General features: G+C 43.4%; 1 protein-coding gene across 1 annotated transcript in view; it reads right to left on the bottom strand.

Annotated features, from left to right (window-relative positions):
• Positions 1 to 15054, bottom strand: part of shisa4 (shisa family member 4) — a 70796-nt gene that overhangs the window by 15527 nt on the left and 40215 nt on the right. The window contains exon 4 of the mRNA XM_072563509.1: positions 10425 to 10532. Within this exon, the coding sequence (XP_072419610.1) occupies positions 10425 to 10532 (108 nt within the window). The remainder of the gene's footprint in view (positions 1 to 10424; positions 10533 to 15054) is intronic.

Below are 15054 nucleotides of genomic sequence, written 5' to 3'. Positions count from 1 at the left end.
ACCCAGACCCATTCCCCTACATTTACCCCTTCATCTAACACTTCGGGCAATTTAGCATGGCCAGTTCACCTAACCTGAACATTTTTGGACTGTAGGAGGAAACCGGAGCACACGGAGGAAACCCACGCAGGCACAAAGAGAATGTGCAAACTCCACACAGACAGTTGCCTGAGGCGGGAAATGAATCCAGGTCTCTGACGTTGTGAGGCAGCAGTGCTAACCACTGTGCCACCGTGCCGCCCATAATGTTTAATAATTGTGTTATTGGAGCAGCATTTTAATAGGGTTAGGGTTAGATAGTGATTAGATAAGAAAAAGGGACTCAGGATTATTCACAGTTTTTGCTTATTGTTCATTGTTCGGAGTGAGGAAAATAAGTTGTTATTCTCTCTTTAAACGCTGGAAATTTAGGTTTTCTTTCACTCACTCACATTTTTAATCAGATTACAGGTGAGGCGGTTTAGTTTTAATTAGCAGAGGGGTTTGACCTCCGCATCGTAACATAATATAATTATTAAATAACCCCTTCTAAATATATAATGTTACATCTAAAAAGTTCCACAACCAACTGTTCCAGAAAACCATTTTGCACAAATTCCAGGAATTCATTCTCCACAGCAGTGGTGTTCGTTAGATCTATCAATTCTATATACAGCACAGGCGGCACAGTGGCACAGTGGTTAGCACTGCTGCCTCACAGCGCCAGAGACCTGGGTTCAATTCCCGCCTCCCGACTGTGTGGAGTTTGCACGTTCTCCCCGTGTCTGCGTGGGTTTCCTCCGGGTGCTCCGGTTTCCTCCCACAGTCCAAAGATGTGCAGGTCAGGTGAATTGGCCATGCTAAATTGCCCGTAGTATTAGGTAAGGGGTAGATGTAGGGGTATGGGTGGGTTGCGCTTCGGCGGGGCGGTGTGGACTTGTTGGGCCGAAGGGCCTGTTTCCACACTGTAAGTAATCTAATCTAATATACAGATTGAAGTCACTCATATTTACTTCATTACTCTGCTACCTGCATCTATAATTATATTTATCGCATGTCCTACAATGCTAGTAAAGTTTTGTGGCCTAAAAATGTCTTCTACCAATGTTTGCTGCCCCCTGCTGTTTCTTTCCTTCACCAACCAGATTCTATTCTACACATAGTTCTTCCTATCTAAGATCCTTTCTCAGTAATGTACCAATCCCATCCCTTTATTAATAAGCACTGGAGGATGCCTGAAGAGCAGCAAGAGCACAGAACATGGAGGGGGAGGTGGGGGGGGAGGCTTCAACGTCCATCACAAAAAGCACCACTTCTGTCTGAACTGGCTGAGTTCAAAAGAACATAGCTTCGAGACTCAGTCTGTGAGAGGTTGTGAGGAAAACAAGGGAAAAACATACTTTACCAGGTTCTATTGGAGCAGATCTATCTATAGCATAATATTCTATGGTAATGGTTGGGGTGGCTACTGCATAGCTCTTGTGGAGACAAAGCTCTATCTTCACAAAAAGCAGAAAAATCCAATGTGATCACCCCATCAGACTGATCACAGTAAAGTGATGGATGGAGTTGTTGACAGTGTGCACCAATGGCTCTTGGGCAGTCCCCCTGGGTTGAGGATGATTTTCTCTACTCTGGAGTTTGGGATCTTACTCTAACTAAACATTCCGGTCCTGAATCCACACATCCTGGCCAGGGGTTGCTTGAAGAGGTGGGAAGGTGGAATGCTTGGATTTTTGCACACACTTTTTGCTGTTATGTTTGACCTCTATATTGCTAAGAACTAAAGGAGTCAATGCTGAACTTCATCGCTGACATTTGTCCTCTTTGAGAGGATGTTCCTCAAGTGTGGGAATTAATCCACATTTCTCCAGTACCTCCTTGTGAACCTTGACTGTTGGGATGCTAGTCTTGCATGGTGGGATTAGGTTGATAAGATGAGCTTTGACTTCATTCTCTTATTTGCCTCCATGCATGCATTGATGATGGACTGCAGCTAGAGTTCTGAGTTGGTGCACAGTTAAGTCTTATCGGCATATTGCAGCTTGAGGCAGAGTTTAGGCGTGATCTTGGTCATCCTGTTGAGATGCTCCATTCCAGTGGGAAACTTCATGGATATTGGGTGCGGGGTTGCAGCAAGGAAAATCAAGAAAAATGGTGGAGTGATGACATAGCCTCGCTTGACACCATATGCACTCAAGTTGGGTCAGTGGTGGGTCCACTGGTCTGGATCACAGCTCACACATTGTCCAGCAGTAAACAGAGGCTGGTAATGAATTTCAATGGCCAGCTAAATCTGAGGAGGACATTTCATAATCCACCCCAGCTGATAGGGTCTCAGACATCTATGAAGTCGAATAAGGCCATGCGTAGAGGTTGCCGCTGCTCTTTGCACTTTTCTAGTACTTTGCTTGCTGTGAAGAGCATGTCCATTGAGCCTCTGGATGGATGGAATCTACATTGAGACTCTGGGAGCAGCACTTCAGCGTCTGGGAGGTGATGGAGGAAGATTTTTGCAATGACCTTCCCTGAGGTTGACAGCAGAGAGACTCCTCGGGTGTTCCCATAATCAGCCTTCTCTCCTTTCTCGAAGATTGTCACAATAACAGGACATTGAAGAACTGCTGGTCTGTTCTCCTTCTTCCAGATGAGGTCATGTGCCAAGAGAGCTGTTCTACTGTATTTCAGTAGCTCAGCAGGGAGTCTGTCTGTTCTGCAAGGTTTGTGAAGGTTTGTAGCTCAGGTTGAGGTTTAGGGTGTAGATTTGCTCGCTGAGCTGTAGGTTTGATATCCAGACGTTTCATTACCTGGCTAGGTAACACCATTAGTGGCGACCTCCAAGTGAAGCAAAACTGTTGTCTCCTGCTTTCTATTTATATCTTTCTCCTGGATGGGGTTCCTGGGGTTTGTGGTGATGTCATTTCCTGTTTGTTTTCTGAGAGGTTGATAGATGGTATGTAGATCTATGTGTTTGTTTATGGCGTTGTGGTTGGAGTGCCAGGCCTCTAGGAATTCTCTGGCATGTCTTTGCTTAGTCTGCCTGTTCTGGTGGCTTTGTTGGTTCTCAGCTGCCTGAGTGGCCTTTTCAATCGCGGGTGGGGCTGGGGTTATGCTGAGATGGAGGCAGGAAGCATGCTATAGGATATGGTCAAGGACACTCACATCAAGGACTGAGGTTTGTTAGAGGAGATTCTCAATGCTCAATTAACACTGACAGCCTCTCTGTCCTTGATGAGCCCTAATCAGTTCTCAGCTGTTGGCAGGTAATTCCTGAGATGCTTGTGCCATGGATGGTCTGGATTAGGGATAGTCAACATTGCTTTGTCTGTGGGAATTCATGTCTCACTAACCTGATTGAGTTTTTTTTGAAGAAGTGATGATGGCAGAGTGGTGAACTTTGTGTATATGGACTTCAGTAAGGCATCTGATAAGATTCCACATGGTAGAATGGTTAATAGGTTAGATCATAAGCAATATAGGGAGAACAAAATTGGATACATTTGGATTACAAAATTGGCTAAAAAGTAGGAGACAGAGTGTGGTGGTGAAGGATTGCTCTTCGGACTGGAGGCTTGTGACCAGCGATGTGCTGCAGGATCGGTGCTGGGTCGACTGCTTTTTGTCTTGATATAAATGATTTGGATGTGAATATAGGAAGTATGTTAAGTAATTTGCAGATGATACCAAAATTGGTAGTATAATAGACAGATGGGCCAATGGACAAAGAGTAGCAGTTGGAATTTAATCTAGACAAATGTGAAGTGCTACATTTTGGTATGGCAAATCAGGGCAGTACTTATACACTTACTGGTAAGATCCTGAGGAGTGTTCCCAAACAAAGAGACCTTGCAGTGCAGGTTCATAGTTCCTTGAAAGTGGTGTCACAGGTAGACAGGTGGTGAAGGAGGCATTTGATATGCTTGTCTTTATTGGTCAGTGCAATGAGTATAGGAGTTGGGAGGTCATGTTACGGCTGTACAGGACATTGACTAGGCCATTACTGGAATACTGGTCTCCCTACTATAGGAAAGATGTTGAGAAACTTGAAAGGGTTCAGAAAAGATTTACAAGGATGTTGCCAGGATGGAGGGTTTGAGTTATAGGGTGAGGCTGAATAGGCTGGGGCTACTTTCCCTGGAGTGTCAGAGGCTGAGGGGTGGCCATAAAATCATGAGGGGCATGGATACGGTGAATAGCCAAGATTTTCTTCCCAGGGTAGTGATGTCCAAAACTGGAGGACTTAAGTTTAAGGGGAGAGCTGAAAAATTTAAAAGGGACTTCACGGAGCAACTTTTTCACACAGAGCGTGGTACACTTTTGGAATGAGCTTCCAGTGGAACTGGTGGAGGTTGATACAATTACAGCATTTAAAAGGCATCTGGACGGGTGTATGAATAGGAAGGATTTAGACAGATATTGGCCAAATGCTGGCAAATGGGACCAGATTAATATAAGATATCTGGTCGGCATGGACGAGTTGGACCAAAGAGTTTGTTTCCTTGCTATACAACTTTATGACTCTCTGACTGCACTAAAGAATCTACACACATTGTGGCTGTGTAGATTCTGTGTAGATTCATAAGTTACTGGATTTCCTGCTCTCTTTCTGCACACCATCTGTTCTTAGGTTTTCTTTTGTACTTCAACCTTTGTTTGTCGACTTGTTTTCTTTCCCTCAGGTTTGTCCACAAGGGCCCTCTCAGCCCAACACCATCACGGAAGCCAACCTTCCATCCATGGATTCCATTTATGATGCCAACATCATCCACAAGGTCCCTCACCAACGATTCCAATTGCACCATTGAAAGCATACTGTCCGGAAACAGCCTGGTATGGCAATTGCTGTGCCCAGGACAGTAAAAGAAAACTGCACAAGGTCGTGTGTATGGCCCAGATCATCACGGAAGCCAACCTGCCAAACAGGGACTCCATCTCTATGGCCTGCTGCCACGGAAAGGCTGTGAACATTATCAACGACCCATTGCACCCCGGCAGTGCTTCTTCCATAAGGCAGAAGGTACACACACACACGCACACACACACACTCCTACACACACACACACACACTCACACCAGTAGATTCGAGAACACCTTCTTCCCTGCTGTTATTAGACTGCTGAATGTATTCTCTAACTTCAAATAATGCTGATTTTGCCTAGCACACGCCTTGGGCAAGGTAACTTGGTGTGCTTCTGTCTAGTCTTTTTTCACTCTATGATCTGTATGTCCTTGCTTATGATCTGACTGCACTACTCATAAACAGAGTTTTTCACTGTACCTAGGTAACATGACAATAAATAAATCAATCGAGTGGATATAGGCGTTCCATGCAGCCAAGCTTTCCTGCCAGGCATTAAGCTTCCTTTTGGATTATTTACTTTTTTGTGTGTCACCATAGAATTACCAGCCCATAGGGCTGCTCTCTCAGTAGAGAGAGAGAGAGACAACTGGTGGTGATTTAACCTGAGACCCACCATACCTCAAGTGAAGGGAGTGGTTCAGAATGAGAGTCCTTTATGGTAACCTCAGCCAATGATGGGAATTGAATCCATGTTGTTGGCATCACACTGCTTTGCAAACCAACCATCCAACCAACTGAGCTAACCGACCCTGAGAACTGGAGACTGGAATGTGGAATTACTCAGCCATTCTCAATCAGTTCCTTTCCATCTGCTATAAACTTAATAATTAAGAGATTTCTGTTCATACTCCTTCTTTAAGAAGCAGTAATTCAATCTAGCTATTTGTACACAACCCTTACAATAAATACTCAACTTATAACAGTGATATCACGTTCCTTCCTCGGAATTAATAATAAATTACAGATGTGACAAAATATTCAGCAACCAATCATCTACCCATTTGCTGCAATGTCTAAATCTTCAAGTGGATAGCTCCATCCACCTCATAAATCTCCCGTACTCCTCTCTTTCTCATGTTCTCACAAGCATACTTTCCTTTCTCAGTGCACTCTTCCATTTCCTTCCCTCACTGCCCTCTCCCTTTCTGTTGCCATCTTTCTCCTTTCTTTCTGCTTTCACCATTCTTTCTCCCTCCCCTTTCTCTCTATCCCAGTTTGTCAATGATTCTGTCCCCTTTCTGTCACCCTTTTACCTTCCCTCTCACCACTCCCCCCACTCTTCACTACACTCGTGTCCAGAATCCCTTCGCCCCAGCCACTTGCTACACTTTAAGTCTTTTCTTTCACCCCTCTTGCCACTCTGTTTCCTCTCTCATAGATCTCTACCCCCTCACCACTCTCTCCATTTCTACCATCTTGCTATTCTCTCCTTCCTTCCACTTGCTGCTCTCTTCCATCTTGTTGTTCTCTCTCTATTCCATCTCACCACTCTATCCCTTCCTTCTACCTCTCCACTTGCCACTCACCTCTGCCAGTCTTGTTGGTTTCTTCGCATCCTGTCTCACTACACCGCTCCTGCTCCTTTTTACCTCACATCCTGACTCCGTTCTTGTTGCGCTCTCTGTCATCTCAGCCATCTCTCTCCCCCATCATCACTTTGTCTCTCCTCTGAAGCTTTTCAAAATCTCTGTATTTTTTGCCTCACTCACCACTCTGCTACATTGTGGTGCTAATGTTTTTAGTGTTTAATCTGCCAGTTACTTAGAATTGACTTTCTCCCTCACTGCATCGCATTCCCTCGCTCACCAACTTTCCAAGCTCACACTCAGGACTGTCACTGCATTTATTTTTATCTATTATTCCCTGAAACTCCAAATCTGATTCCATCAAACGTCAAGTACTATTCAAGAAGCCTTCCAGCACATCCAGTGTAGGAATAACACTGGAGGACAAAGACCTTTATACCACACTGACTGCAATATCCGGGGGTTTAGAGGTCCAAAGCCTTTTTGACAAGGAGAGAAGTGTGTAAGATTAGTATTTGAGGGCTGAGGGTGGTAGATGCCAGGCATGTGAGAGGGTAGGGTGGTTAAGGCTCCAGACAGCTCCATTCAGTCTGCAATTCAGTCTGATTTTACACTTTCAAGTTGCTGCTCATTTTAAACTCCAACTTGCTCTCATTCTGAGATCTGTCTCTGTCCTGGGCCCTGTGGCAGGGTTCCAGAGAAACTTCAGTGAGGTTTGAGGAACTGCACTTTGTGTTCTGATTTGGCATTTTTCAAACTCCCAGATTTGAGATGAACATTTTCAGACTAGAACACCTACCCTTATTTGATTGCTCTCTATTTATCAGTTTTTATTTTTCTCTCTTTTTCAGCTATTCTCCGTTCTGCATTAGATTAGATTAGATTAGATTACTTACAGTGTGGAAACAGGCCCTTCGGCCTAACAAGTCCACACGGACCCGCCGAAGCGCAACCCACCCATAACCCCACATTTACCCCTTACCTAACACTACGGACAATTTAGCATGGCCATTTCACCTGACCTGCACATCTTTGGACTGTGGGAGGAAACCGGAGCACCCGAAGGAAACCCACGCAGACACGGGGAGAATGTGCAAACTCCACACAGTTGCCTGAGGCGGGAATTGAACCCGGGTTTCTGGCACTGTGAGGCAGCAGTGCCAACCACTGTGCCACCGTGCCGCCCTCATCTTTTCTAAATACACATCTTAGATGGAATCTTTTGGGGCGTGGGCTATTGTGAGATTTGTAGCAAAATCGTGCGAGGAGTCTGCACAGCCCATTGCAATGGCAGGAGAAACTTGCTGTACATTTTATATTTGGACCAAACAGTGAGGTGAGGTTCTTACTAGGCAGCAGAAAATTGCCAATTAAAGGGAACTGTAGCATCTTAAACACCTTGTTAAAGCTGCAATTTGTAGAATTATTGAATTATAGAATCGCTACAGTGTGGCAGCAGACCATTCGGTCCATCGAGTCCACACCGACCCTATAAAGAACAAATCACCCAGACCCCCCACCCTATCCCTGTAACCTTGCAAATCCCATGGCTAATCCACCTCATCTACCACATCCCTGGATACTTTGGGGAATTTGGCATGGTCAATTCACCTAACCTGCACATCCTTTGACTGTGGGAAGAAATTGGAGCACTCAGAGAAAGCCCCCGCAGACACAAGGAGGGTGTGTAAACTCCCCACAGACAATCACCCAAGAGTGGAATCAAACCTGGGTCCCTGGCATATGAGACAGCAGTGCTAACCACCGAGCCACTCTTAATCCACCCAATTAATATTCAGTTTTCTATCATGCCAAACAAGCCAGACATCAAGAATTCCTGAGCTGCAAGTCAGACCGGGTAACTGGTGAATTCAGCTCACCATGAGTTGCTCAAATCAACCATCACCTCAGGGCACGATCCATGGGCATCAGCCACACACATCCCTTGTCCACAGACATTAGCATCTGATAGTTGCCATCTCCTCATGATCATACTGGTATTCACGTGCAGCCATACAGACTTACACTACAGAGCACATTGGCAACTAGCATTGAAAATCTGCACAGACACTTTGATTAAAAGGAGAAAAGCTATCAAAAGACATCAGACGCAGATAGTGAGGGGGAAAAAAAGCACCCCAGGAAAGAGATTAACCGTACAGAAGCTCACCATATGCTCTGTCCTGAAGAAACACTGTGAATAACAAGTACCCTACACAAAGTCTTCAGCTAGAGATGTTGACCCAGAAATATATTACCAACATAACATTTTTGTTGTACATGGCACTATACTTGTCACTTCTGTAAAAAACAGAAATGGTGAGAAATTTTGGCACTGTTGGACTGTTTGCTGAAAATACAGAGCTGGAATCCCAACACAGAGAGATTCCATTATCTTGTGAAAGATAGCAAAACTGAAGCTGATATGGTTGTCCCTGTGTTCCTGTGCATTATGAAGGGAATGATGTTTAACCTTCTGGGGAGACTATTATAGCCAGAGAAGCCAAGTTCCAAAACTTCAAAACTAGAGTGAATCCTACAGAATCATTTTTCACCAAAACTGGGACTGCTGAAATGTTCAGATTCCATAAACACAATCAGCACGATGGTGAATCCATCACTTAGTTTGTAGCAATTTTAAAAAGGTTAGCAAAATTTGGAACGTTTGTATGTTCTCCCTGTGTCTGCATGGTTTCTGCCAGGTGCTACAGTTTCCTTTCACAGTCTGAAGATGTGCAGGTTAGGTGCTGAATCATCCATAGTGACTAGGGATGTGAAAGATCGGTGGGTTAGCCATGCTAAATACAGGGTTACAGGGAAAGGGTAGGGGACTGGTTTGGGTGGGATGCTGTTCATAGGATCACTGCTAACCTAATGGGCTGAATGGCTTCTTTCCACACTGCAGGGATTCTATGATCTAACTGAGGTATACAAAATTATAACAGACAGAGTAGATTTTGAGAATCTTTTCCCCATGGCAGACATGACTAAGACCAGATTGCTTAAGTTTAAGGTGGGAAGTAAATGGCTTACAGAAGATCTGAGAATAAAATGTTTTCACTCAGAGGATGCGAGAAATATGGAATGTGCTGCCTGAGAGGGTAGTTAAGGCAGGTACTCCCGCAACATTTAAGTAGTATTGGATGAGCTCTTAAAATGCCAGGGCATTACTGACTATGGATGAAGTGCAGGTAAGGTGGATTAGTATAGTTTGATTCTCGTTGATTGGCATAGCCATGGTGGCTGGCTGAAGGGCCTATTTCTATGCTGTGTGATTCTATGATTCTAAAATTTTATGGTGCCTGCAGCGAGAATCCCTCAAAAAAACTCAATGCATCTCGCACTTCGCCAGAAAATCTTAAGATTCAAACCCTAGTTCCTTTACATTTCTCATCGGTCTATTTTCCACTTATTTAACCTGCTCTGGCTTTCACACTAGGATATCTCTGAGTTTTCCCAGTTCTGATGAAAAGTCATTGATCTGAAACATTAATTTCGTTTTGCTCTCCACAGACGCTCCTGAGTTTCTCCAGCATTCTCTGTTTTGCTTTTGTCCAGCATCCACAATATATTTTTTCTTGACAAAATGAAAAAAGTTGAACCTGATATTACAAAAATTAGAATAAAAAATAATAAGCTCAGGCCGTTCAGACAAAATGAACTTGTTACAGTACTTCTAGTGGAACTCAAAATATCAAATATTTCTCACTCTGAATTTTGCTTGTTGAGTTGTACATGCAGTGAAAGCTGAACAGTGTGCTCTCGCAGGGAGACAACCACTGTGGACCTTGACTATAACAGCAACTAGAAAGCTGCCCACGCCTGTCTCAATCCCAGTCTCCCTCTTCATTCTGTAATGTTAGATTCAACCATGGTTCACTTCAACTCAAAAACAAAATCCTACAAATGCTGGAGATCAGAAGATCTGGCAGCAACTGTGGAGAGAGAAACAAAATAAAAATTTTTAATCAATAATATTCCATCAGAACTGGGATATTTGATGCATTTTAAATAAGCGAAAGAATGGGAGCGCATTGCTTATATTAATTCAAAATTACCTGGAACACCGTAGGCAGGAGCTGTTGGATACGGAGGGTATGCACCTGAGGGCATGTTAGATGGATTGGCTGGCTGCATTGGGAAACTGCGTGTCACCTCCCTTTGACCTAGAACAAATAATCACAATTATACTGACTATTACACAACACACAATTGTATTTTCTCACACACATTACTCACATATAACTGACACTCATCACACACAATCTCAGCAATATACAGCATGAGAACAGACCCTTCAGTCCAATTTATACATGTTGAGCAGATATCCTAAATTAATCTATCCCATTTGTCAGCATTTGGACCATAACCCCTCCAAACCCTTCCTATTCCTATACCCATCCAGATGCCTTTTAAATGTTATAATTGTACCCATCTCCACCATCCCTGCTGGCAGCTTGTTTCATACACACACCACCCTCTGGGTGAAATCACTGCCCTTTTACATCATTGCCCTCTCACCTTAAACTTATGCCCTCTAGTTTTGGACTCCCCTATCCTGGGGAAAAAATCTTGACTATTCACCCTACCCATGCCCCTCATGATTTTATAAACCTCATTAAGGTCACCCCTCCCCCTCTAAGACTCTGGAGAAAATAGCCCCAGCCTATTCAGCTTCTGCCTGTAGCTCAAACCCTCCAACCTGGGCAACATCTCTCATTAGACAGAGATGACTCATGATGGTTTAACCTGATGGTCACTTCAAATAGTGCAATAATTGTGGGTAACTTTAATCTTCATATCAATTAAACAAATCAAGACTTGGACGATGGACTCATAGTGTACGTTAAGGACAATTTCTTAGATCATTCTGCAACCTAATAGTTTATAGCAATGAACTGTAAATGAAGAATCTATCTACCTCCCACTTAAAAGAATTCAATGTCCCATCTTTATCAAGTGAGTTCCGCAGACTTTCCTTCCTCAATTAAAAAACTTATCATCTCCATCTTAAATGGGAGTGAAGATGTAATATGTAATGAGATAGAATTAATTCTAGACCTTGCAATAATGGGTCCTCGAGGGAACGGTGAGTAACATGGTGAAGTTTTATATTCAGTTTGAGACAGCATCAATAACAACAAAAATTAACTAAAAATGTGCGAAGATAGAGTTAGCTAAAGTGGAATTGGAGCATAGGTTAAAACGGAAGATGATAGAGAAGCTGTGACAGACATTTAAGGAGACAATTCTTCACTCTCAACAAACATGTATCCCACTGAGAAAGAAAAAAAATCTAGCAGAAGGAATGCCCATCTGTAGCTATCTAAGAAAGCTAAGAGTGATAGCAAATTGAAATAAAAGGTGAACAAAGTTGCAGAGGTTAGTGGTATTAGGCCAGAACATTGGACACCTTTTAGCAACAGAAAAGAGTGACTAAAAGGTAAGTAAAATGGGAGAAATGTGATGATGAGAGAAAACTACCAAGAAGTACAAAAACAGACAGTACAAGGTTCAAAACGAATTTTAAGTCAGCATTAGTCCAGTAGAGGATGGGACTTTGGAATTGATAAAAGGAAACAAAAAAATGGCAGTCAAATATTCTATATCTGTCTTCACTGTGGTAGAGACAGTAACCATCCCAAGAATTATTAGAGCATAGGCACTAGGAGAACTAATAGATTAAAGGCTGATGAGGTCCCCAGATCTAATGGCCTTGAACAGACTGGCGCTGTATCGTTTGGAGTTTAGAAGCATAAAGAGGTGATCTTATTTATGTTTGTGAGGGGCATTTTACAGTCGGGATGCTAAAAGGATATTTCTCTAGTTGTAGAGGCTAGAACTAAAGGGCACAATTTAAAAATATGGTGTCACCCATTTAAGATGAAGATGATACGCTTCTTCTCAGAGGAAGAAAAGTCTGTGGAACTCACTTTTCCAGACAGCGGTAGAGGGATCATTGAATACTTTTAAGTTGGAGGTAGATATGTTCTTCAATTACAGGGAATCTAACATTACTGAGGGAAGGTAGGAAAGTGGAGTTAAGGCCACAATCAGATCAGTCATGATTGTAATGAATAGTGGAACAATCTCAAGGGATCGAATCACCTACTCCTGCTCCTAACTTGTGAGCAGTTTTGGGCCACATATCTAAGAAGAGATGTGCTGGTTTTGGAGGGGTCAAGAGGAGATTTACAAGAATGATCCCACAGATGAAGGATGCAGAAGGTGAGGAGTGGTTCATAACGCTCTGGGTCTGTAGTCGATGGAGTTTAGAAGGATGAGGGTGGGACTGACTGAAACTACAGAATACTGAGAGGCCTAAATAGAGTGGACATGCAGAAGATGCTTCCACTAGAGGGAGAGACTAGGACCCAAAGGCACAGCCTGAGAGTGAAGGGACAACCCTTTAGAACTGAGATGAGGAGGAATTTCTTCAGTCAGTGGGTGGTTAATCTGTGGAACTCATTGCTGCAGAGAGCTGTGGAGGCCAAGCTATTGATTTCATTAAGACAGAGATAGATAGGTTCTTAATAAATAAGGGGTTCAAGGGTTATGGGGAGAAGGCAGGAGAATTGTGTTAAGAAACATATCAGCTGTGATCAAATAGTGGAGCAGACTCAATGGACCAAATGACCTAATTCTTCTCCTAAATCTTATGGTCTTATGGTGTGGTTGTATGCAACAACTGTACAAGGCATTGTTGAGACTGCACCTAGAGTACAATGTACAGTTCTGGTCACCTTACTTATTAAGGAGGGATAGACAAGCTTTGGGAGCAGATCAGAAAAGTTCACTCAGCTGATTCCTGGGATGAAGGTTTTGCCTTATGAGGAAAAGTTGATGAGGTTGGGACAATGCTTACTGGAGTTAGGTAGAATAAGTGGTGATTGCAATGAAACAAATAGGATTCTGAGTGCAATTAACAGAGTGGATGCTAAGAGGATCTTACCTGTATTGAGGGAACCATTGACAGTTTCAAAATATGGAGCAAATCCAGAGTTTTCTATTTATCTTGACTTTAAATTCCACTCTGAAAACTGAAAGTTATCTTCTAAAACATATGACTTATGAAATCAAGTATTTGTAACACTAAATTTATTTCAGTTAATATTAGCACGTGAAATATAGAAACAATAGAAGCTGAACTCAAATGCAAAAGAGAATACAAGCTGGAAATGTAAGACAAGAATGAATGAACAAGTGTATACACGTTTGCTTTTTTTGTCTCCCTTTGACTGTTTGGGACTCGATAGTAAATACTCAACAGTATTTGTGGGCGGCACGGTGGCACAGTGGTTAGCACTGCTGCCTCACAGCGCCAGAGACCCGGGTTCAATTCCCACCTCAGGCGGCTGACTGTGTGGAGTTTTCACATTCTCCCCGTGTCTGCGTGGGTTCCCTCCGGGTGCTCCGGTTTCCTCCCACAGTCCAAAAATGTGCAGGTCAGGTAAATTGGCCATGCTAAATTGCCCGTTGTGTTAGGTAAGGGGTAGATGTAGGGGTATGGGTGGGTTGCGCTTCAGCGGGGCGGTGTGGACTTGTTGGGCCGAAGGGCCTGTTTCCACACTGTAAGTAATCTAATCTAAGTACAACTGCCCCTTTTCAAACCCTTGTGGCCTCACTTAATGCTCCTTTGAGCTATCATTCTTCCTCAATTTACACCTGTCAGTTTTGCCAAACCTCCCCCCTCCTTCTCATCCCCCTGTCTAACTTGCCCGAAAACAAGGTAACCAGGAACATTGAGCAGCTATCCCAGCCCTTTTCTACAGCATGATGAAGTATGTGTTATTGAATCAAACTGGCAGATTCATGAGACTCACTGCATTGATTACTGAACAATCCCTTTGTTGTCCTTTTTTTTATCTTTGCTTTCTCTTCTACACTTGTTCATTCATTCTTGACTTATTCAGCTTCTATTCTCATTTGCATTTGAGCTCAGCTGCTGATAACCCTTCCAAGCAGCACTAACAAAGCTCCCACTGCAATACCGGTCCTGGCCATGCAGCTTGGCAGGATCCACCTTCCCAAGAACTGGTCCCAATGTTACCAGAATCTAAACCCCTCCATCCTGTTCTAACTTTGCAGCCACACATCAACTTGCTCTTTCTTCCAATTTCTGTACTGAATACACTAGCAGATTGTACATTCTGATTGGTTCACAAATTTGGGAAGGATGGTTCTGATTGGTTCACTGACCTGTGTAGGATGGTTCTGATTGCTCACTGATCTGGAAGGATAATGTTAGCTTACTCTCTCTCCATGGATGCTGCCTGACCTGCTGTGACCTCCAGCGTTTATTGTTTTCAGCGCTGATTGCTCACTGACCTGGGAATTTGATTCTGATTGGCTCATTGTTCTGGGAAGAATGGTTCTGATTGGCTCACTGAGAAATGGCTTCAAGAGAAATCTTACGCAGCTGCCACGTCTGGCAGCATCTGAAAGGAAGACGAGTGATTGGCCAAAATTGTCTGAGTAATGCCAATGATGGTCAGATTAAAATTGTGGTCAGAAGTTTCCTGACCCAATGGTGCTGCACATTTTCCCGGCAACTTCCGATCCCAGCTGTGACAGAAACATGCAGCATCTATCAGAGAACTCTTCCAGAATGGAGTCGGGTCAGGAAGACCTGTTAATGGCTAGCTGCTGAATGTTAAGCTTAAAGATCCAGCCTTTGAATGTTTGAGG

This window comes from Chiloscyllium punctatum, chromosome 45, assembly GCF_047496795.1.
Source record: "Chiloscyllium punctatum isolate Juve2018m chromosome 45, sChiPun1.3, whole genome shotgun sequence".
In the NCBI taxonomy this organism is placed as follows: Eukaryota; Metazoa; Chordata; class Chondrichthyes; order Orectolobiformes; family Hemiscylliidae; genus Chiloscyllium; species Chiloscyllium punctatum.
This window is presented reverse-complemented; position numbering and strand designations above follow the sequence as displayed.